The sequence below is a fragment of the Cuculus canorus genome, chromosome 36 (genome assembly GCF_017976375.1).
Source record: "Cuculus canorus isolate bCucCan1 chromosome 36, bCucCan1.pri, whole genome shotgun sequence".
Taxonomy (NCBI): Eukaryota; Metazoa; Chordata; class Aves; order Cuculiformes; family Cuculidae; genus Cuculus; species Cuculus canorus.
In genome coordinates, this window is record NC_071436.1 from 1,183,082 (window position 1) to 1,205,226 (window position 22,145).

Here is a 22,145-nt window from a genome sequence, read left to right on the forward strand (position 1 = left end):
CACGGGGGGGGGGGGGGGGGGGGGGCACGTGACCCCTCCATTCGCTGCTTCCTGGTGACGTCATCGGCTGGGGGGCGGGGCTTCAGCCACTGGCTCCGTCCCAGCATGCACCGGGGCTGGGGGTGGGGTGGGGGGAAGGGGATGTCGGTGACCATAGAGACAGGAGACCCCTCTCTATGGTCTTGGAGGACTCGGTGACCATAGAGAGGGGCGGCGTGGTGGCACAGAGGGGCTTGGAGGGTTCTGTGACCATAGAGGAGGGGCATGGGAGCAGTTCTCTGTGGTCTGGAGGACTCTGACCATAGAGAAAGGCAGCATGGAGGCACAGAGAGGCGGGGGGACTCAGTGACTGTAGAGAGAGGATGCAGAGTGGCTGCTTGGGGACGTTTCTATGCTCTGGAGGACTTGGGAGACCATAGAGGAGGGCTGCATGGAGCCACAGAGAAGCGTGTGGGGCTCTGTGACCATAGAGAGGGGCACAGACTGGCTGCCTGGGCACAGATCTCTATGGTTTGGATGACTCTGACCATAGAGAAGCCAGCATGGAGGCACAGAGCGGCCACAGGACCATCGAGTTCCCCATGCCTGCCTAGAGTGTTCTCACAGGGTCTTTCTGCCTCCTTCTCCATGGTTTGCTGCCCCCCATCCCCCCCCGGGGTCCTCCAGGCGCCCCTGTAGGCGCTGCTGGCTGCAAATGAGATGCAAATGAGGGCGGGGCTCACCCTGAGGCTACTTGAGGACCATCCCCGGCCGCGCCTTTTCCAATTTCTTCCTCCGCTCCAGCGGGATCTCATCCAGGCTTATCCCGTGGTTGCTCGCCCTGGGCGACCAGTGGCCCCAGTTGCCCCAGTTCTGCCTTCCAGTTGCCCCAGTAACCCTCCCAGTTCCCCCACCACCACCTCATTCCGCCCCTCCAGTTCCCCCAGTTGCCCCCCAGTAGCCCCATTCCTCCACCCAGTTCCCCCACATTGCTCCAGTTGCTTCAGTTTCCCCATCTTTGACCCTCCCAGTTGCTGCCTCAGTTTCCCCCGTTTAACCCTCCCAGTTCCGCCTCCCTCCCAGTTTGCCCAGTGCTCCCAGTTACTCACCCCGGCAGGAGGTCGGGGGGGGTGGGGATGGGTTTGGTGAAGCCCTCGCGTCCCACCAACCAGTACGTGTCCTCCACGCCTTTGCCCTGCAGAATGGGGCATACTGGGAGCACTGGGAAGACACTGGAGGGCACTGGGAGGAAGTGGGAGCACTGGGAGGGCACTGGGGGCCTTGCTATGGGGTGAGGGAGTTATAGGAGTTGCCGTGGGTTGCTAGAGGGATCTATGGGGCGCTGTGGGTCATTAGAGGTCACAATGGGGCACTATAGGTCACTGTGGGGTCACTATGGGTCACGCTATGGGGCTCTGTGAGTCACTATGTCATTGGGGGTCGCTATGGGGCACACTGTGGGTCTCTGAGTCATTTTAGGTCATTAGGGGCTGCTATGGGGGTCTCTGTGGGTCACTATGGGTCGTGCTATGGGCCACTATAGCTCGCTATGGGGCACGCTATGGGTCTCTACGGGTCACTTTAGGTCGTTAGGGGTCACTATGGGGCGCTATGGGTCACTCTAGGTCATTATGGCTCAATATGGGTCACTCTAGGGCGCTATGGGTCACTCTAGGGCGCTATGGGTCACACTATGGGTCACTCTAGGGCACTATGGGGTGCTATGGGTCACTCTAGGTCATTATGGCTCAATATGGGGCACCATAGGGCGCTATGGGGGTCGCTATGGCTCATTGTAGGTGGCTATAGGTCATTCTAACTGACTTCAGGGCACTCGGGATCGCTATGGGGTGCTATGGGGCGCGCTATGGGGCGCTGTGGGTCACCTTGAGCTCGGTTTTGCCCCTGATGTCGAGCTTGAAGCCCTCCTGCAGCGCCAGCAAAATGGCCACCGTGCGCGCGTTGACGTGGATCCGGTATGCTATGGGGCAGCCGTGGGGCAGCCTGACCCACAGCGCCCCATAGGGACCCAGAGAACCGCCCCCCCACTGCCCCATAGCGCCCCACATCACCCCACATTCCTTTCCCACCCTCCCATTGTCCACCTGCGCCCACATTGCCCCCAACCCTCTGCCCCCCCCATGGGCCCCACATCTCCCCACATCCTCACCCCATCTCCCTTGTCCCCCCCCCGCCCCACATCACCCCACATCGAACCCTCTGGTGCCGTGGTGGGATGTGTGGGTCCCACTATGGGTCATGCTATGGGTCAGTGTGTGGATCTCGTGCTATAGGTCGTGCTACGGGTCCCATCTGTGGGTCGCTGGGGGTCGCTATGGGGTCACTTGTGGGTCACTTGTGGGTCACTCGTGGGTCACTCACGCAGCCCCGTGGATTCCATCCTGGAGGCCGTGTTCACTGTGTCCCCGAAGAGGCAATAACGCGGCATCGTCAGCCCCACAACTCCTGCCACGCAGGGCCCTGTGGGGCACGAGGGTCACCTGGGGGGCACTTGGGGGGCACTTGGGTCACGTGGGATTGGGGGGGGGGGGTGTCACACGAGGGGGCGTGGCCTTGCTCTGACATCACGGCGGGAAGAGGAAGCCATTGGGTCTTGGCCAACGGCGATGGATATGTTGAGTTGGCCGAGAGTCAAGAGGTTGGGGGGGGCACTTGGGGTCACGAGGGGGGAAAAATGTGGGGCAGGGGGGTCAATGTGGGGCCGTGGTGGGGTGGTCCTCACCGGAGTGGAGGCCGATGCGGATGCGGACGGGCACTTCGGGCATGTGGCGCATCTTGAAGGTGCCGACGGAGCTGAGGATGTCGAGGGACATATTGGCGATCTCTCCGGCGTGACGGTTCCCGTTGCGTTTGGGCAGCCCCGAGGCCACCATGTAGGCGTCCCCGATGGTCTCCACCTGCAGAGTGGCCACCAAACCCCTCAGCCCAGTGGCCACCGACTGAGGAACCCCCTCCTGACCTCCGCCGCGGTGACGTGGTGGCCGCTTCTAAGCCACCTTCCTTACGTTGACCACCTGGAGGTTGGGCCAAGGAGGTCACCGCCACCTCGAGGCCTCACCGAGGATCTCAGGGACCCTTGGGCTGATGGCCACGACCTCCCAGTTGGTGGCCACAACCGCCCCCCTAAGTTGGGGGCCGTGACTCCCCCGTTGGTGGCCGAGGATATTGGTCGAGGTCCATGGGTTAAGGTCAACCCAAGCTCTTCGCCATGGTCATCTCCACCTTCTCCTGCCCCATAGAATCCAGGTGGGATCCATGGGTCAAGACCAAACCCAACCCATTCGCCATGGTCATCTCCAGCCCCTTTGGGCCCCTGATGGTCCTTTTGGCCCTTGGTGATTCCTGATGGCTCCTGGTGGCCCCTTTTGGCCCCCGGTGGCCTCCGTCGTCCCCCACATTCACCTTGTAGACGTCGTGGGAGCCGATGATGGCATCGAAGAGAGTGTAGAGGTCGTTGAGGAGATCGACCACCTCGATGGGTTCACTCATGGCCGAGATGGTGGTGAAGCCCACGATGTCGCTGAAGTAGAGGGTGACCTCCTCGAAGTACTCGGGCTCCACCGGTGTCCCCATCTTCAAGGCCTTGGCCACCGACCTGCCGTGGGGCAGAGACGCCGTGGGGCACCGCTGGCAGAGGCCGCCCCACGGCACTCGGAGAGGTTGGGGGTTGTCATCGGGACCTCCGAGTCTTCCTCGAGGAAGGATAGTGACCACCACCAAGAGAAACCGTGAGGTCCTCAAAGGGGGTGTGGGGCAAAGGGGGACCTGGTTCTGCCCCACATCGACCCATGGGGGGGGGGGAGTATGGGTCAAGGATTTCTTGCCCTATAAGTCTAGCCCCATAGATTCATGGGGGATCAATGGGTCGTGGCCAACCTCAACCTCTTCGTCATAGTCTTCTCCAGCCCCACATTGACCCCTCCAGCCCCACAGATCCTGGTGGGACCAATGGATCTTGGCCAACCCCAACCCTGAGGAACCCTTTTCCCTTGACTCCAAGTGGATCCTATGGGGCCGTGGCCTCCTCTGCCCCACATCCTGCCCCTCCCTGCCCCACATCGACCCACGGCGGCAGCATCTGGGTGAGGAGGCGGTCGGTTTTCTGCTTCTCGATCTCCAACTCTTCAGTTCTCTCACGGATGAGGTCCTCCAAATTACTGGAATATTGCTCCAACATCCGCAGCATCGAGTCGATGATGTTGGTCTTCCGGCCTTTGTTGATGCCCTTGAACTGTGGGGCAGACCCATAGATGGGAGGCTCAGACCCATAGATGGGGGAGTTAGAGGTGGAGATGGCGTCCTACCACACTCCCAGAGGTCAGAGCCAGGGCTGGAGCTTCAGCACCACGGACAGGGGCAGCACCGCGGACAGGGGCAGCCCCATAGATGAGGCTCAGACCCATAGCCCGGTACTGGTCCATATGCCCCCATACTGGTCCCATATCACCCCATACTGGTCCTATCTCCATCCTGGATCACCTCATGCTGGTCCATATCACTTCATACTGGTCCCATGTCTATCCTGTATCAGCCCATACTGGTCCTTGTGACTCCATACTGGTCCCATGTCCACCCTGTATCACTCCATACTGGTCCATAAGGCCCCATACTGGTCCTGTATCACCTCATACTCTTCCCTTATCACCCCATACTGGTCCATATGCCCCCATACTGGCTCCATATGCCCTTATACTGGTCTTGTAATCTCCCATACTGGTCTCATACCTCCCCATACTAGTCCGTATACCCCCATGCTGGTCCCATACACCCCTGTACTGGTCCATATACACCCATACTGGTCCTATCTCCGCCCTGAATCACCCCATACCGGTCCCATATGTCCCCATACTGGTCCATATCCACCCATACCAGTCCCATCTCCATCCTGGATCACCCCCTACCAGTCCATATACCCTCCTCTGCCTCCCATGTTTTCCCCCCTTAATGGTCCTGTATCCCCTCCTACTGGTCCATACACCCCCCTATTGGCCCCATACTGGTCCGTACGGCCCCCGTAGTGGCCCCGGACTGACCTGATCGAACACTTGGTCGATGGTGGGGCGCTTCTCGGGCTGTTCAGCCCAACACTGCTTCATGAGATGGATACACTCGAGCGGCGCCTGATCCGCCGACACCGCCGGGCGGCACAGCGGGGGGGGGCGCGCCACCTTCTCGATGATCTCTGGGGGGGAAGGGGTTAATGGGGTCTTGGGGGGCAATTAGAGGGGTTTGGGGGGCAATTGAGGGGGTTTGGGGGCAACTGAGGGGGTTTGGGGGGCAATTAGAGGGGTTTGGGGGGCAATTGAGGGGGTTTGGGGGCAATTAGAGGGGGTTTGGGGGCAATTAGAGGGGTTGGGGGCAATTAGAGGGGTTTGGGGGGCAATTGAGGGGGTTTGGGGGCAACTGAGGGGTTTGGGGGCAATTAGAGGGGTTTGGCGGCAATTGAGGGGGTTTGGGGGGCAATTAGAGGGGGTTTGGGGGCAACTGAGGGGGTTTGGGGGCAATTAGAGGGGTTTGGGGGCAATTAGAGGGGGTTTGGGGACAACTGAGGGTGTTTGGGGGCAATTACAGGTGTTTGGGGGGCAATTGAGGGGGTTTGGGGGCAATTAGAGGGGGTTTGGGGGCAACTGAGGGGGTTTGGGGGCAATTAGAGGGGTTTGGGGGCAATTGAGGGGGTGTTGAGGTCACTGGGAGGTCACTGGGAGGTTCCCGGGAGGTCCCCGGTGCTCCTGGGGGGCGTTGGTTACCGTGGGGCGGGAGGCCGAGCATGCAGTAGGGGGCGCTGCGGCACACGACCTCCTGCATGATGATCCCAATGCCGAAGACGTCTCCGCGTTGGGAGCCGCGTCGCTCCAACCCCGCGTCGCGCAGCAGCTCCGGAGCCGTCCAGAGGCGCTCTGAGAGACACCACCGCCCGTCAGGGGTGTGGGGAACCATGGGGAACATCGACCAACCATGGAGAACATCAACCGACCATGGGGAACATCAACCATGGGGAACACCAACCGACCATGGAGAACATCAACCATGGGGAACATCAGCCAACCATGGAGAACATCGACCAACCATGGAGAACATCAACCGACCATGGGGAACATCAACCATGGAGAACATCAACCAACCATGGAGAACACCAACCGACCATGGAGAAGGACCAAAAAACCATGGAGAACGTCCAACCAACCATGGAGAACACCAACCAACCCCATGGAGAAGCCCCGGTTGTCCCAGGACCCTCCGGTGCTCACCGTGGGGCTGTGGTGGTGGCGCCGGCAGCCGTTGGGCCTCCAGGAGTTCGTTGTAGCCGTGGTCGGTGACCTTCAGCACAAAGCGTCCGTCCACCACGCAGTTGCGGGACTTGAGGCGCCCGTGGACAACACCGCGGTGGTGGAGGTACCGAACGCCCTGAGGGGGACACCCACTCATCACCAGGGCCACCAACATGGCCACCAACATCCACCAGAACCCCCAGAAGGTCCATATCCACCACCCCACAGCCACCAGAACCTCCAGAATGTCCTTATCTACCACCCCATGACCACCAGAACCCCCAGAAGGTCCATGGCTGACCTTGATGAGGTCGATGAGGAGGGAGGACTTGAACATCCAGTCAAGCTTCATGTCCTGGTTGCGCAGGAGGTCCTCCAGACTGCCGCGGGCTCCGTGCTCCGACACCACCGCGAAGATCCCGCAGTCGTGGAAGAAGCCCAGGAAGAGGTTGACATTCTCGTGACGAAGGTCCCGGAGCTGCCCCAGAGGCACAGGGGGACCTCCTCAGACCTCCATGGTCCAATCTTCTCCTCTATGGCCCAACTGTGTCCTCCTGACCCAACCTTCTCCATGGCCCCACCCTCTCCTCCTGACCCAACCATGTCCTCTATGGCTCAATCTTCTCCTCCATGGCCCAACCTTCTCCATGACCCAACCTTCTCCATGGCCCAACCTTCTCCTCCATGGCCCAACCTTCTCCTCCATGGCCCAACCTTCTCCATGGCCCAACCTTCTCCATGGCCCAACCCTCTCCCCCTGCCCGGTGTTGTCCCCTCACCTTGCAGAAGGCCAACTTGGTGGCCGGTTTCACCTCACTGTGCTGATCTCCTGGGAACTTCTTCAACCAGACCCAGTCCCCCTGGAGGACCCCAAGCAGAAGGCATCTCAGCACCTTTACCCCGACCTCCACCTCCTTAATCCCACCCAACGGCCCTCCTCAACCCAACCAGAACCCCTCGGAGATCCTTCAATTCAGCTTTGGAGCCCAAATCAGACCTTGGAGACCAACCAGAACCCCTCGGAGATCCTTCAACCCATCTTTGGAGCCCAAATTAGATCTTGAAGACCAAGGAGAACCCCTTGGAGATCTTTCAGCCCATCTTTGAAGCCCCAAATTGGAGCTCGGAGACCAACCAGAACCCCTCGGAGATCCTTCCGCACAGCTTTTTGGAGCTCGGGGCCCATCAGGTGGTGGTTGGAGATGGGAGGAGGTTGGAGGACCAAAGGTTTGGGGTGGACAGATGGGGCTTTGGTGTCTCCACTTACCTGCACGGAGGCGACAAGGCCCTGCTGGTTAAACAAGAGGAGCAGGAGGGGCAGCTGCCCATCGCCCTTGGCGTTATCGGCGCCCTGCGAGGAAGGGCACGAGGGGCGGGAGGTGACCAGGTCCTCTCCTTCCCCCCAGGGGTGGGGCTGAGGGACAAGGATGGAGAGCCTTCAACCCAGCTTTGAAGCTCCAGATGGAGCTTGGAGATCACGAGGTCGACAGAACCCCTTGGAGATCCTTCAACCCAGTTTTGGAGCCCAAATTGGAGCTTGGAGACCAACCAGAACCCCATGGAGATCCTTCAGCCCATCTTTGGAGCCCCAATTGGAGCTTGGAGACCAAGGAGAATCCCTTGGAGACCAACCAGAACCTCTTGGAGATCCTTCAACCCAGTTTTGGAGCCCCAATTGGACCTTGGAGACCAACCAGAACCCCTTGGAGACCAAGAAGAACCCCTTGAAGATCCTTCAGCCCATCTTTGGAGCACAAATTGGAGCTCGGAGACCAACCGGAACCCCTTGGAGATCCTTCAACCCAGTTTTGGAGCCCCAATTGGACCTTGGAGACCAACTAGAACCCCTTGGAGACCAACCGGAACCCCTTGGAGATCCTTCAGCCCAGTTTTGGAGCCTCAATTGGAGCTTGGAGACCAACCGGAACCCCTTGGAGATCCTGCCTGAGGTGGCCCTTGGCCTTGTCGCCCCCGAAGGTTGAGGGAACAGGGGGTGGTGGGGCTGGAAGGAGGAGAAGGTGGGTTGGGGACATGTTGGAGGACACCTCGGGAGCGTTTCTGACCTCGACGATGGCCACGTTGGTGTTGTCGGGACCTGCTGTCACGCTCTTGGTGTCACCACCGCTGCGACCGGCCAAGCTGGTCCGGCTGCCGTCCACCTGGGGGGGCAGGACAGCCAGGAGGGGATGTCACTTATGGGGTCCCACCAGCCCAGGGATCTTCTCCCAGGGTCAAACCTGACCCTGAGAGAGACCTTAGGTCATGGAGATCCAGTTGCCAGTGGGGGATGTCACCCATGGGGTCCCACCAGCCCATGAGGTCCCACCAGCCCACGAGGTCCCACCAACCCATGGTTCTCCTTCCAAGGCCACCGCTGCCCACAGGGTGGGCTTGAAGCCTCCAGGTCTTCTCTGGTCCCCCAGCCCCGCCCTGTGGCCGCCCCAGAAGGTCCTTCGTCCTTCACCTTTTTGCTGCTCTGGGTGTTGATGAAGGTGAGGTCCTCCATGGTGAGGATGATCTTGTTGGGACCCTTCATCATCTGAGCCTCCTGGAGACGCCGCCTGGTGGCAGGAGACACAGAAGGCCTTGAGGTGACCTTGAGGTCCCACCTGAGCCCCACGGCGCCCACAGGGCCATGGTGACACCCACCGGATGAAACAGGCCAGAGCGGCGCCGGCGGCCACCAGCGCGGAGATGAGGAGGAAGATCAAGAGGACGAAGGTGGCGTCCACCCCTGGAGGAAGGAGAGGAGGTGGAGGAAGGGCTGTGGCCTGGAGGGACCACCTAAGGACCACCTAAGGACCACGTGGGCATCTGGGAAGCTGTGGCCACCGATGGCTGCAATGCCACCGATGGTGGCAATGGAGGTTCATCGTGGTCAGTCATGGCCACCGATGGGCAGTGATGGCCACCAATGACTGCTCATGGTCATGGAGGTCCACCATGGTCAATGGTGACCACTTAGGGTCAATCATGGCCACCGATGGGCAGTGATGGCCACCAATGGCTGCTCATGGTCATGGAGGTCCACCATGGTCAATGACGGCCACTTAGGGTCAATCATGGCCACCGATGGGCAGTGATGGCCACCAATGGCTGCTCATGGTCATGGAGGTCCACCACGGTCAATGGTGGCCACTTAGGGTCAATCATGGCCACCAATGACTACTCATGGTCATGGAGGTCCACCATGGTTGATGACGGCCATATATATATGTGCCCGTGGACACCCACCACGCCCAACCTTGGCCACTCCTGGACCTCTCCATGGCCCTCTTTGCCTCTTTATGGCCCCGGATGGACGTGGTGATGGATTCCCACCACAGAGCTCCTCACCTCCGTTGCAGATGGAGCCTGAGTCAAACCAACAACCGGCGTCGGTGGCCGGGCTGGAGCTGTGGGGCCAATGGACGCTGTGACCTCGGTAGCCGAGACCTCGTGTCCCCGGTTCGAGGCCATAAACCGGCCACAAGTGGTTGCCCTTCCCATCGGTGTCCAAGACCACGTAAGGGACGTTGACATCTCCATCTTCGTTGACCGAGAAGCTCTGGCAGAAACCATCCAGGTGGAAATCACGGACGTTCTCGGCCACGGTGGTGCCCATCACCCATCGGCCGCTCTGCCGGGTGCTCTCCACCGCTTTGGCCAAGAAGAAGATGGAGTTGTAGATGGTGGCAAAGAGAGGGTGGACCTGCGAGAGGGAGGAGAAGAGGTGGAAGGGTCACCAGGGGGGGACTCAAAGGGGGACGTTGGTCATGGTGATCTCCAGCTGAGGTGGTTGGGTGGGGTTGTCTTGACCCAATGCTTGCCCTCAACCTCCATTAGATGCCCTCCAACCCCCTTTATATACCCTGAACCCCCCTTTAGATGCCTTCAACCCCCTTTAGATGCCCTCCAACCCCCTTTAGATGCCCTCCAACCCTCTTTAGATGCCTTCAACCCCCTTTAGATGCCCTCCAACCCCCTTTAGATGCTCTCAACCCCTTCAGATGCCCTCAAACCCCCTTTAGATGCCCTCCAACCCCCTTTAGATGCTCTCAACCCCTTTAGATGCTCTCCAACCCCCTTTAGAAGCCCTCAACGCCCCCGGAGATGCCTCCAAGCCTACCTGCATGGGGTCAATGTGGTTGGGGATCTCATAGGCTTCCTTGGCCTGGTCCAAGGCCTCGTGGAAGGCCACCTCGGGCGAGTCGATGGTGATGGTGAGGACGGCGTCGTAGGCCAAGCGTAGTTTGGTGTTGTTGCCCAGGATGGGGTATGGCCGCCGGCGGTACGGCAACGGGAAGGTGAGGGCGTCGTAGGGGATGAAGACGTAGGTGCCGTCGGTCATACCCAAGTCCTCGGCCTTCTCCAGGAGGACCCGTTGCTCCTCACCGCCCAGAAGAACCGAGTGCATACACATCACCACCACTGTGGGGACAACCAGGGGTCAGCGAAGAGGGGGGGGACATCTCGGCCACCCCCAAACCCACCTCCGGAGCTCCTCAACAGGAAGGCAGGAGGTTCTCGGCCAGGCCCGGCTGCTCCATCTTCCAGCCCAGCACCTCGGCTCCTTCTCCACCTCCGTCTGACTGTCCTCCCTCGTCTCCATCTCTCCCACCATTGGCCCTTCCCACCTCCATCCCTCTGTGCCCACCATCTCCATCCATGTCCATCTTCTCCATCCATCTTTCATCCTTCCTCTCTGATCTCCACCTTCTCCATCCCTCCTTCCTCTCCCATCTCCACCATCTCCATCCACCTCCACCATCTCCATCTCCATCCCCACCATCTCCATCCTTCCTCTCCCACCTCCACCATCTCCATCCCTCCTCCTTCCCTCCATCTCCACCTTCTCCATCTATCCTTCATCCTTCCATCTCCACCATCTCCATCCACCTCCACCGTCTCCATCTCCATCCCCACCATCTCCATCCCTCCTTCCTCTCCAATCTCCACCATCTCCATCTCCACCTTCTCCATCCCTCCTTCCTCTCCCACCTCCACCATCTCCATCTCCACCTTCTCCATCCCTCCTTCCTCTCCCACCTCCACCATCTCCACCCCTCCTCCCCCCCCGTGTCCCCCTCCCCCCATCCGTACCTCGGACGCCATCGGCCCTCTGTACCCTCTTCAGAGCTTCGTGGGCCTGATCCTCGTCTGCTCCGGCGGTGGTGACCACGGTGACGGGCAACCCCTTGGCCCTCAGCTCTTGGGCCAAACCCTGTCCCACCTCCCTCCAGAGGTCCTGCGGGGCAGCCACCACGGCCACGTGAGCCCATCGGAAATACCGAAGAACGGCGTGAAGGACCCCAACGGCTTCCGGCATCGGATTGACCAACGTCTCCAACGCTTCTCCATCACCCAAACAGCTCCAAGAGGTCAACGGTTTGTTCCAAACCACCGCCAGAAGTCCGGCGGCTCTACAAGTCGCTGGGTTGAGAGGTCCCACCAAAGCGGTGGCGTAACGGTCAACGTTGAGGAGTCCCGTCACCGCTTGAGGGCTCTGACAAGCTTCGGTCAAGACCACGGCGTCCCACCAGTAACCTTGGTTGAAGGTCGGGTCACGGTTGAGGCGGGCGACGGCCAACCTTGAGGCCACCTCCGGGAGAGCCCAAGCCAAGATGGGATCGCAGGTCCAAGGGCCCAAAACGCCCACCTTGAAGGTGGCCTCCAGGGTGGGACAAGGGTGGAGGAGGACGAGGAGGAGAACGAGGAGGTGAGGAGGCCACCGCGGGTGGTGGGACAAGCGGAGGAGGAAGGTGGCGGAGATGGCACCACGCAGGGGACGGAGGGGGCGGGAGGGGACAGAGGGGAAGGGGACACCACCTCGGGGGGCACCATCATGGAAGGGGGCACCATCGTGGGGGACGTCGCCACCTTCAGAGGTGCCACCGCCTTGGGAGGGGTCATCGTGGAAGGCGACACCGTCATGGCGGACGTCATGACCTCGGGAGGTGCCACCACCTTGAGGGACGTCCCCATGGAAGGTGTCACCATCTTGGGAGGGGTCATCGTGGAGAGGGACACTGTCATGGGGGGCATCACCACCTTCAGAGGTGCCACCGTGGAAGGTGCCATCGTGGAAGGTGCCACCATCTAAAGAGGTGCCACCACCTTGAGAGATGCCACTATGGAAGGTGTCACCACCTTGGGAGGGGTCATGATGGAATGGGACATCATCATGGGCGATGTCACCATGGAAGGTGCCATCATGGGCGATGTCACCGTGGGAGATGCCACCACCATGGGAGTCACTATCATGGGAGGTGCCACCACCTTGGGAGGTGCCGCCATGGTGGGAGATGAGGTCATGGGAGATGCCACCACCATAGGAGATGTCATCGCTGGAGGAGATGCCACCACCAGGGGAGATGTCACCGTCCTGGGAGGTGTCACCATGGGAGGAGATGCCACCAGAGACGACGTGACCATCGGAGATGCCACCACCAGGGGAGATGTCACAATAGGAGATGTCACCACATGAGTTGTCATGGAGGGAGACGTCACCACAGGAGATGAAGCCATTGGAGATGCCACCATGGGAGATGTCCCCATGGGAGATGTCACCAGGAGAGATGAAGCTATTGGAGATGAAGCCATCGGAGATGCCATCACGGGAGTTGTCCCCATGGGAGATGCCACAATGGGAGATGTCACCAGAGGAGATGAAGCCATTGGAGATGAAGCCATTGGAGATGCCACCATGGGAGTTGTCCCCATCAGAGATGCCATGATGGGAGATGAAGGTGTAGGAGATGCCACCATGGGAGAAGATGCCACCATGGGACATGAAGCCATTGGAGATGAAGCCATGGGAGATGCCACCAGAGGAGATGAAACCATTGCAGCTGAAGCCATGGGAGATGCCACCACGGGCGAGGTCCCCGTGGGGCCTCATGGTCCGGGGGGGGGGGTGGTTGTTGGGTGTCTCTTCACGCCCGGGGGGGTTGGGGGGGTCCCCACTGGGGGGGACACGAAGGGCATCCGAATGCCACCATGGTGGGGAGGACGTGGAGATGGGGAGGACCACCACCTGGGGAAGAGCAGAGAGCGGGGCGGGTACTGGGAGAACTGGGAGGGACTGGGGGATACTGGGAGGGACTGGGAGGTACTGGGAGGGATTGGGGGCTACTGGGAGCAACTGGGAGAGACTGCCAGGACCAGCTGGGCTGTCAGGCAGTGGGAGGTACTGGGGATACTGGGAGGTACTGGGGGCTACTGGGAGGGATTGGGGGCTACTGGGAGGGACTGGGGGCTACTGGGAGCTTCCCCCCCCCCTTTTCCCGTCATCCCCCGCGGCTCCTTTAATCCTCCCCCAAAGCGGATTATCCGCCCCCCCCCCCAAACCCCCCTCGAGGCCACGTGCGGGGCGGGGGGGGCACCTGGAGTCACCCCCCCACACACACCTGGGGGGGGCAAAAACCCGAGGGGAGGGGGCAAATACCGGCGGGGGGGGGGGGCAAATACCTGGGCAATATAATGGGGGGCACGAATAGAATGGGGGGGTCTATATAATGGGGGGCCCCATATAATGGGGGGTCCTATATAATGGGGGGGGCCCAATAGAATGGGGGGGGCCCAATAGAATGGGGGGTCCTATATAATGGGGGTCTATATAATGGGGGTCTATATAATGGGGGTCCTATATAATGGGGGTCCCCAATAGAATGGGGGGGTGCAATAGAATGGGGGGGTCTATATAATGGGGGGTTTATATAATGGGGGGTCCTATATAATGGGGGGGCCCCAATAGAATGGGGGGGTCTATATAATGGGGGGTCCTATATAATGGGGGGCCCCAATAGAATGGGGGGGGCGCAATAGAATGGGGGGGTCTATATAATGGTGGCCTCTATATAATCGGGGGGCGCTTGGGCGTTTTGGGGGGGCACACTATAATGGAGGGGCACAGGGGACTTGGGGGGCACCAATATGGGGGGGGCAAAAGGGTTTTGGGGGGGCACAGTAGAATGGGGGGGCACTGGGGGGTTTGAGTGTCAATATAATGGGGGGCACCAATAGAAAGGGGGGGCAGAATATAATGGGGGCGGAATATAATGGGGGAGCTCAGGGGTTTTGGGGGGGGCAGAATATAATGGGGGCACAAAGGGTTTGGGGGGGCAGTAGAATGGGGGGGCACCAATACAATGGGGGGGCCAATATAAGGGGGATGTAATATAAGGGGGGGTCACAAGGGTTTGGGGGGGCACAATATAAGGGGGGTGTAATATAAGGGGGGGTCACAAGGGTTTGGGGGGGCACCTTATAAGGGGGGGCACAAGAGATTTGGGGGGGCAATATAATGCAGAGGGCTTCTTTTTGGGGGGGCGACCTTAATACCCCTGGGGGGGGTCAATAGGCTAAAGAGGGGGTGGAAAATCCTAAGGGGGGGGTTAGGAAGGGGGAGGGGACCCCAAAATCAAGGGGGGGGGTAATTTATGAGGAGGGGGGTCCTTACCTGCCCCCCAAGCCCGGAGGGGGGGGGGCGGTTCGCAGCGGGAACCCCCGAACTGGGAGAGCTGAGAGTGGAATGGGAGGGGGGGGGCAAAATAATCCCCCCCGGACACCACCCCCCCCCCCCCCCCGGGCATAATCGGCTTAATTAGGGGGGGGCTGGGGGGGCCAGGAGGGGGGGCTCTGGGGGGGTTAAATGGGGCTGGGGGGGCTCTGGGGGGGTTCTGGGGGGGTTAAATGGGGCTGGGGTGGCTCTGGGGGGGTTCTGGGAGGGTTCTGGGGGGGTTAAATGGGGCTGGGGTGGCTCTGGGGGGGTTCTGGGAGGGTTAAATGGGGCTGGGGTGGCTCTGGGGGGGCTCTGGGGGGGTTCTGGGGGGGTTAAATGGGGCTGGGGTGGCTCTGGGAGGGTTCGGGGGGGGTTAAATGGGGCTGGGGGGGCTCTGGGGGGGTAAATGGGGCTGGGAGGGCGCTGGGGGGGCTCTGGGGGGTTAAATGGGGCTGAGGGGGCTCTGGGGGGGTTCTGGGGGGGCTCTGGGGGGGCTCGGGGGGTGTTCTGGGAGGGTTAAATGGGGCTGGGGGGGCTCTGGGGGGGCTCTGGGAGGGTTAAATGGGGCTGGGGGGGCTCTGGGGGGGCTCTGGGGGTTCGGGGGGGCTCTGGGGGTTCGGGGAGGGCTCTGGGGGGTTTCTGTTGTTTCCAGTATAGTGTTGGCCACGCCCCCTCACGTCCATCACTACTGTGGCCACACCCCCTCCTCCCCCTTCCCCCCCTCCGCGCTGCCGCCATTTTGGGTGCGGGCGGAAGCGGAAGCCGCGGTGGCGCCGGGGAAGGGCGGAAGTGCGGGCGGAGGGGAGGAGGTGAGGGGTGTGGGGACTAGGGGGGTACTGGGAGATACTGGGGAGCAGCTGGGAGCGATTGGGACGGGCTAGGGGCAACCAGGGCTGGAGGGCACGGGGAGAAACTGGGGATACTGGGAGGGATTGGAGGCGACTGGGAGTGACTGGGAGCAACCAGGACTGGCGGGGTTGTCGGGCACTGGGAAGTACTGGGGATACTGGGAGGGACTGGGGGGGATTGGGGGGCTGCTGGGAGCAAGTGGGAGGGACTGGGAGCAACTGGGAGGGATTGGGGGCTACTGGGAGGGATTGGGAGCTACTGGGAGGGGTTGGGGGCTACTGGGAGGGGTTGGGGGCTACTGGGAGGGGTTGGGAGCTACTGGGAGGGACTGGGAGCAACTGGGAGGGATTGGGGGCTACTGGGAGGGGTTGGGAGCTACTGGGAGGGGTTGGGAGCTACTGGGAGGGGTTGGGGGCTACTGGGAGGGATTGGGAGCTACTCGGAGCAACTGGGCAAGACTGGGAGAGGCTGAGGGGCAACTGGGAGCAACTGGGAGGGACTGGGGGCAATCAGGACTGGCAGGGCTGTCAGGCACTGGGAGGTACTGGGAGGTATGGGGGGGATACTGGGGGATACTGGGTGGTACTGGGGGTGACTGGGAAGTACTGGGAAATTCTAGGAGGCGTTGGGGGGATACTGGGAGATGCTGAAGGGCACTGGAGCACTGGGAGGTACTGGGAGGGATTGGGGACTACTGGGAGCAACTGGGAAAGACTGGGGGCAAGAGAGACTGGCAGGGCTGCTGGGCACTGGGGGATACTGGGAGGGACTGGGGGATACTGGGAGGTATGGGGGGGGATACTGGGAAGTACTGGGAAATTCTAGGAGGCATTGGGGGATACTGGGAGATGTTGAAGGGCACTGGAAGGTACTGGGGAGCACTGGGAGGTACTGGGGGGGTGACTGGGAGGTTACTGGGGGGGGTGACTGGGGGGTGACTGGGAGGTTACTGGAAGGTTACTGGGAGGTTACTGGGAGCACTGGTTTCCTTCCCAGATGACGGTGCACAACCTGTACATCTTCGACCGGGGGGGGACGTGTCTGCACTACAGCGAATGGCACCGGCGCCGCGGGGCGGGGATCCCCCGCGAGGAGGTGGGGGGCACTGGGGGGGGGATTTGGGGGGACAGTTGGAGGGGGGGGTGGGTTTTGGGGGGCGCTGCCAATGTGACCCCCAATGTCCCTCCCCAGGAGTTTAAGCTGATGTTCGGAATGCTCTTCTCCCTCCGCTCCTTCGTCACCAAAATGAGCCCCACTGATATGTATCCCCCAAACCTTGGGCGGGGGGTCGCCATGGATTTTGGGGGTGCCCTGAGGGCTTGGGAGGGGGGGGTCCCCCCTTGATTTTGGGGGGGGGGGGGCTCAGAATTCGAGGGGACACCCCAAGAAGAGCAAGAGGGGCAGATGGGGTTCTGGGGATGGAGGGAGATAGGAGGGGATCCAAAGGATTTGGGGGTGTGTGGGATTTTGGGGGGGGGTCCCCATGGATTTTGGGGGGTTCCTTAGGTATTGGGGGGTGCCTTGATTTTGGGGGGAGCCCAGAATTTAGTGGGGGGACCCCAAGAAGAGCAAAGAGGGGCAGATGGGGCTCTGGGGATGGAGAGAGATAGAAGAGGATCCAAAGGATTGGGGGGGGGGGGGCTTTTGGTTTTGGGGGGTTCCCCATGAATTTTGGGGGGCCCTTAGGTATTAGGGGTGCCTTGATTTTGGGAGGAGCCCAGAATTTAGTGGGGGGACCCCAAGAAGAGCGAGAGGGGCAGATGGGGCTCTGGGGATGGAGGGAGATAGGAGGGGATCCAAAGGATTTGGGGGAGTCCTTTTGGTTTTGGGGGGTCCCCATGGATTTTGGGGGGTCCTTAGGTATTGGGGGGTGCCTTGAGGGCTTGGGGGGTTCCCCTTGATTTTGGGAGGAGCCCAGAATTTAGTGGGGGGACCCCAAGAAGAGCAAAGAGGGGCAGATGGGGCTCTTGGGGGGTTCAGGGAGATAGGAGGGGATCCAAAGGATTTTTGGGGGGGGGGCCTGGGATTTTGGGGGGGCCCTTTGGATTGTTGGGGGGTCCTTAGCACTCAGGCGGGACGGCTTCATCTCCTTCCACACCTCCAAATATCGGCTCCACTACTATGAGACGCCAACGGGGCTGCGGTTGGCGCTCAACACGGATCCCGGCGTCACCAGCGCCCGCGAAGCCCTTCAGCACATCTACAGCCACGTGAGGGCCCCCCCAAACTCCCCCTGCACCCCAAAAACGTGCACCCCAAAAGCCCTACTTTGCACCCGAAAACCTGCTTTAAACTCACCCCAAACCCCTTAAATTTAACCCAGTGCCGCTGCGGAGCAGCTACAGGCATCGGGGCCCCCCCAAAAACCCTTCTATACCCCAAAAACCTGCACCCCAAAAAGGTGCACCCCAACCCCCCTGCACCCTAAAAAACCCACCCTGGACCCCAAAACCTGCCCTAAACCGCCTAAACCTGACCCTGCACCCCAAAATATGCCCTGTATGTGGCTACCTGGGGGAGTTTGGGGTGCTGGGGGGGGAGTCACTTTTGGGATGCTGGGGGGTCAGTTTGGGGGTTCAGGATGCTGGAGGGGGTCTTGATGAATGAGGGGGTCACTTTTGGGGTACTGGGGGGCCAATTTGGGGGTTCAGGGTGTTGGGGGTCATTTTTGGGGTACTTTGGGTCAGTTTTGGGGTGCTGGGGGGGTCACTTTTGGGGTGCTGAGGGATCAGTTTGGGGGGTTCAAGGTGCTGGGGGAGGTCCTGATGAATTGGGGGTCACTTTTGGGGTGCTGGGGGTTATTTTTGGGGTGCTTTGGCTCACTTTTGGGGTTCTGAGGAGCCGGGATTGGGGTGCTGGGGGGGGTCACTTTTGGGGTGCAGGGAGCCAATTTTGGGGTGCTGGGGGTCAGTTTCGGGGTTCAGGGTGCTGGGGGGGGCTGATGAATTGGGGGGGGTCACTTTTGGGAATCTGAGGGGCTAAATTTGGGGTTTTGGGGTACCGGGGTCATTTTTGGGGTACGGGGGGGGTCCCCTGACCTTTTGTGTCCCCCCTTTCCTCAGTTGTTCGTGGAACTCGTGGTGAAGAACCCCCTGTGCCCCCCCCGGCAGCCGGTGCAGAGTGAGCTCTTCCGCTCCCGCCTCGACGCCTTCGTCCGGGGGCTCCCCTTTTTCGGGCCCCGCCCCGCCTGAACCCCCAAATACTGCCCCCCCAAAAAAAGAACCTGTACCCCAACTCCCCCCCAAAACCTCTCCCAAACCCCCCATTCTCCCCCAAATTGGGAGGGTACCCCCAAATTCTCCCCACCAGGCACCCCAAAATCCCTCCTGCACCCCAAAATCTCCCCTGCGCCCCAGAATACCCCCCCAATCCCCAAATCCCACCCTAAAAGAACCTGTACCCCAACTCCCCCCCCAAAACCTCTCCCAACCCCCCCCATTCTCCCCCAATTTGGGAGGGTACCCCCAAATTCCCCCCACCGGGCACCCCCAAATCCCCCCTGCACCCAAAATCCCCCCCCCCCAAAAGAACCTGTACCCCAACCCCCTGCCAAAACCTCTCCCAAACCCACCCCGACACCCCCAAATTGAAGGGATACCCCCCAAACCAGGTTCCCCCCCTACTCCAACACCTTCACCCCCGCCCCCCCAGGGTCCCCCCAAACCCCCATTTTGGGGTTCCCATACCCCCTTCCCTGAATGGAATTAAAGTTTCTAATGTTTCTCAGATGGTTTTGGGGGGGAGAGCCCCCCAAAAAAGGGGTCCTGGAGCCCCTCGAAAGGGTCTCCACTGCCAAAAGTGGGGGTCCCAGAGCCCTCCAAAAGCACTCCCCCCCAAAAAAGGGGTCCCAGAGCCCCCCAAAAGTGCCCCCCCTCCAAAAAAGGGGTCCTGGAGCCCCCCCAAAAGTTCCCCCTTCCAAAAAAGGGGGTCCCAGAGCCCCCGCAAAAGTGCTGCCCCCCCAAAAAATAAGGGGATCCGAAAGGTTTTTCCCAAAATCCTTTGGTTTTGAGACTTCTGGAAGGGTCTAAAAGACCTGGGGGTGGTTCTGCTGTCCCTCAAGGTCATCTTGAGGGCTTTGGGGTCACCTCGAGGTTCTTCTGTCCCTCAAGGTCACCTCAAGGGCTTTGGGGTCACCTCGGGGTTCTTCTGTCTCTCAAGGTCACCTCGAGGGCTTTGGGGTCATCTTGAGGTTCTTTGTCCCTCAGGGTTACCTCAAGGTTCTTCTGTGCCTCGGGGTCACCTCAAGGTTCTGTCCCTGAGAGCCACCTCCTGTCCCTCAGGATTCACCTCGAGGTTCTTCTATCCCTTGGGGTCACCTCGAGGTTCTTCTGTCCCGCAGGGCCACTTTGAGGTTCTTCTGTCCCCAGGGCCACCTCAAGGGCTTTGGGGCTACCTTGGAGTTCTTCTGTCCCTCGGGGTCACCTCGAGGGCTTTGGCGTCACCTTGAGGTTCTTCTGTCCCCCGGAGTTGCCTCCTGGGCTTTGGGGCCACCTCAAGGGCTTTGGGGCCACCTCGAGGGTTTTTCTGTCCCTCGGGACCACCTCCTGGTGTCTCCAAGACCTCAGGGTTGCCTCCAGCCCCCTCCTCCTCCTCCTCCACCTCCAGATGTTCCACCTCCCTCCTCCAGGTTGTCCCATCTCATCCTCTGTCCCCACTCGGTGTCACCTCCAGCTCCTCTTTGGGGCCCCGTTCAGGTCTTCCACCTCCTCCAAGGACACCCCCAGGTCCTTTGGGACCTTCTCCACCTTCATCATCATCATCACCACCATCACCCCAAGGAGCTTCACCGCGTCCCCACTCCCTGAAGACCCGGAAAGGAGGTCCATGGCCCGGCACGATGACATCGGCCACCTCCAAGGCCCATCGACGGCTCTTCTCTTGCCGCGTTGGGTCTTCGCTCAACGCTCTCCACTCTTCCTCGTCTTCTTCTTTCTCAAACAAATCTCCGGCCACCACCACGGTCCCTACGGTGGTTTCTCTCACCACCAAACTCACGTGGTTCATGGTGTGACCCGGCGTGGGCACCACCTCGAGGTGACCGGGGTGAAGAACGTACGGAACCCCATTCACCAACGGGTTGGGTTGGTAGAACCCATAACCACGACTCAAATCGAAGCCCACCAACAAATCGGCGCCAGGGAAGAGGTTGACGTTGCCCACGTGGTCGGAGTGACCGTGGGTGCAAATGACGTGGGTGACCTGGTCAGGGGACAAGCCTTGACGGGCCAAGAGTCGGAGAAGGTGGCTGCGGGCCCAAGGGCCCCCGGTGTCCACTACGGCGGTGATGGGGCCCCCCCGGATTAAGGTGATGGAGCCGTCGGCGTGGAAGGAACCGTCGGCTCGAGGGTGGTTGAAACCTTCTTGGAGGACCCGGAGGCTGTAAAGGGGGCCCCCAACCTCCTGCCCCCCAAGAGGGGACGTCCGCACCCCACGGCGCATATGGGGGGGAAAGGGGGTTTGGGGGGTAAAAAAGGGGGGTTTGGGGGTAAAAAAGGGGGGTTTGGGGGTAAAAAAGGGGGACAAAGGGGGATTATGGGGGAAAAAAGGTGGGTTTGGGGGTAAAAAAGGGGGGGTTTGGGGGTAAAGAGGGGGGTTTGGGGGTAAAAAGGGGGGGTTGGGGGTAAAAAAGGGGGGTTTGGGGTAAAGAGGGGGACAAAGGGGATTTTGGGGGGAAGAAGCGGGATTTGGGAGGTGAAAAGGGGAACAAAGGGGGTTTGGAGGGTAAAAAAGGGGTTTGGGGGATCCTGTGGGGGTAACAGAAGGGGGTAAAAATGGGGTTGGGAGGGAGAAATGAGGGAGTTTGAGGGCAAAAAGGGGGATTTGGGGGGACAAAGGGGGTTTAGGGGGCGCTGGGGGGGTGCAGCTCGGGGTCACCTGTTTGGGGGGAAAAGGTAGAGGGCAAAGGTGACCCCAAGGCTCCCTGAACTCCCCATCCCCACAATGGTACCCTCCAATACCCCCCATCCCCACAATGGTCTCTCTCACCCCCTTTTTTACCCTCAACCCCCCTTTTTACTCCCAAACCCCCTTTTTCCCCCCTAAACTCCCCTTTGACCCCCCCCACAATGGTCTCCCCCAACCCCTTTAACTCCCCCTAAACCTCCATTTCCCCCCCCCCGCTGCCCCCCAATGGTCTCTCCCACCCCGTACCCCGCTCCTCGCCGCCTCGCGCACGCGCCCGTCCCTCCGCCTTGGCCACGCCCCTCCGCCTTGGCGCTACGGAGCTGGCCACGCCCCCATAGGCATTCATTCACCGCTGGCCGTGACCACTCCCCCCGCCTTGACCCTATCTACCATTGCTCCGCCCCCCGGCCACGCCCCTTCCTGTCAGCGCCGCTCGCCTCTGGCCACGCCCCCTCCCCAGTGACCGCCATTATCCGCTGGCCACGCCCACTCCTGGCCGCCAGGTCCTGTCAGGTCCATAGTGATCTCCCCTCGCTCCCCACTCCTTTATCCCCTCCACACCCCCGCTTCTATCGCCCTTTTCTATCGCGATAGCATAATACCCCTAACTCTCCATCTTCCTCCGTCGCGGGACTGTCGCG

The 22,145-nt window shown here is 60.7% G+C and overlaps 3 protein-coding genes across 5 annotated transcripts; 1 reads left to right on the forward strand and 2 right to left on the reverse strand.

The window, feature by feature from the left end:
• Positions 1-5: 5 nt before the first annotated feature.
• Positions 6-14,781, reverse strand: LOC104063831 (retinal guanylyl cyclase 1). Of its 3 annotated transcripts, none has more exons than XM_054052714.1 (21): positions 14,710-14,781; positions 11,352-13,284; positions 10,378-10,679; positions 9,606-9,960; positions 8,919-9,003; positions 8,734-8,830; positions 8,333-8,428; positions 7,537-7,620; positions 7,049-7,129; positions 6,571-6,747; positions 6,249-6,405; positions 5,748-5,897; positions 5,034-5,182; positions 4,068-4,231; positions 3,403-3,595; positions 2,723-2,897; positions 2,362-2,460; positions 1,866-1,960; positions 1,089-1,174; positions 723-820; positions 6-116 (listed from the first exon to the last, which is right to left on the reverse strand). In XM_054052714.1, the coding sequence occupies exons 2-20, from the start codon at positions 13,147-13,149 to the stop codon at positions 730-732; spliced, it is 4,434 nt and encodes a 1,477-aa protein (XP_053908689.1). In that variant the 5' UTR covers positions 13,150-13,284; positions 14,710-14,781; the 3' UTR covers positions 6-116; positions 723-729. The 3 variants fall into 3 exon arrangements, with proteins under 3 accessions (XP_053908689.1, XP_053908691.1, XP_053908690.1); XM_054052715.1 differs by lacking the exon at positions 6-116 and adding an exon at positions 143-349; XM_054052716.1 differs by lacking the exon at positions 7,537-7,620.
• Positions 14,782-15,502: 721 nt separating this feature from the next.
• TRAPPC1 (trafficking protein particle complex subunit 1) lies at positions 15,503-18,917 on the forward strand. Its single transcript, XM_054052719.1, has 5 exons — positions 15,503-15,560; positions 16,597-16,695; positions 16,792-16,862; positions 17,672-17,810; positions 18,663-18,917. The coding sequence occupies exons 2-5, from the start codon at positions 16,597-16,599 to the stop codon at positions 18,789-18,791; spliced, it is 438 nt and encodes a 145-aa protein (XP_053908694.1). The 5' UTR covers positions 15,503-15,560; the 3' UTR covers positions 18,792-18,917.
• A 589-nt stretch (positions 18,918-19,506) lies between these two features.
• MBLAC1 (metallo-beta-lactamase domain containing 1) lies at positions 19,507-21,069 on the reverse strand. The gene has a single exon (XM_009566094.2). It carries the CDS (start codon positions 21,037-21,039, stop codon positions 20,239-20,241), a length of 801 nt encoding a protein of 266 aa, XP_009564389.2. The 5' UTR covers positions 21,040-21,069; the 3' UTR covers positions 19,507-20,238.
• Positions 21,070-22,145: the final 1,076 nt, after the last annotated feature.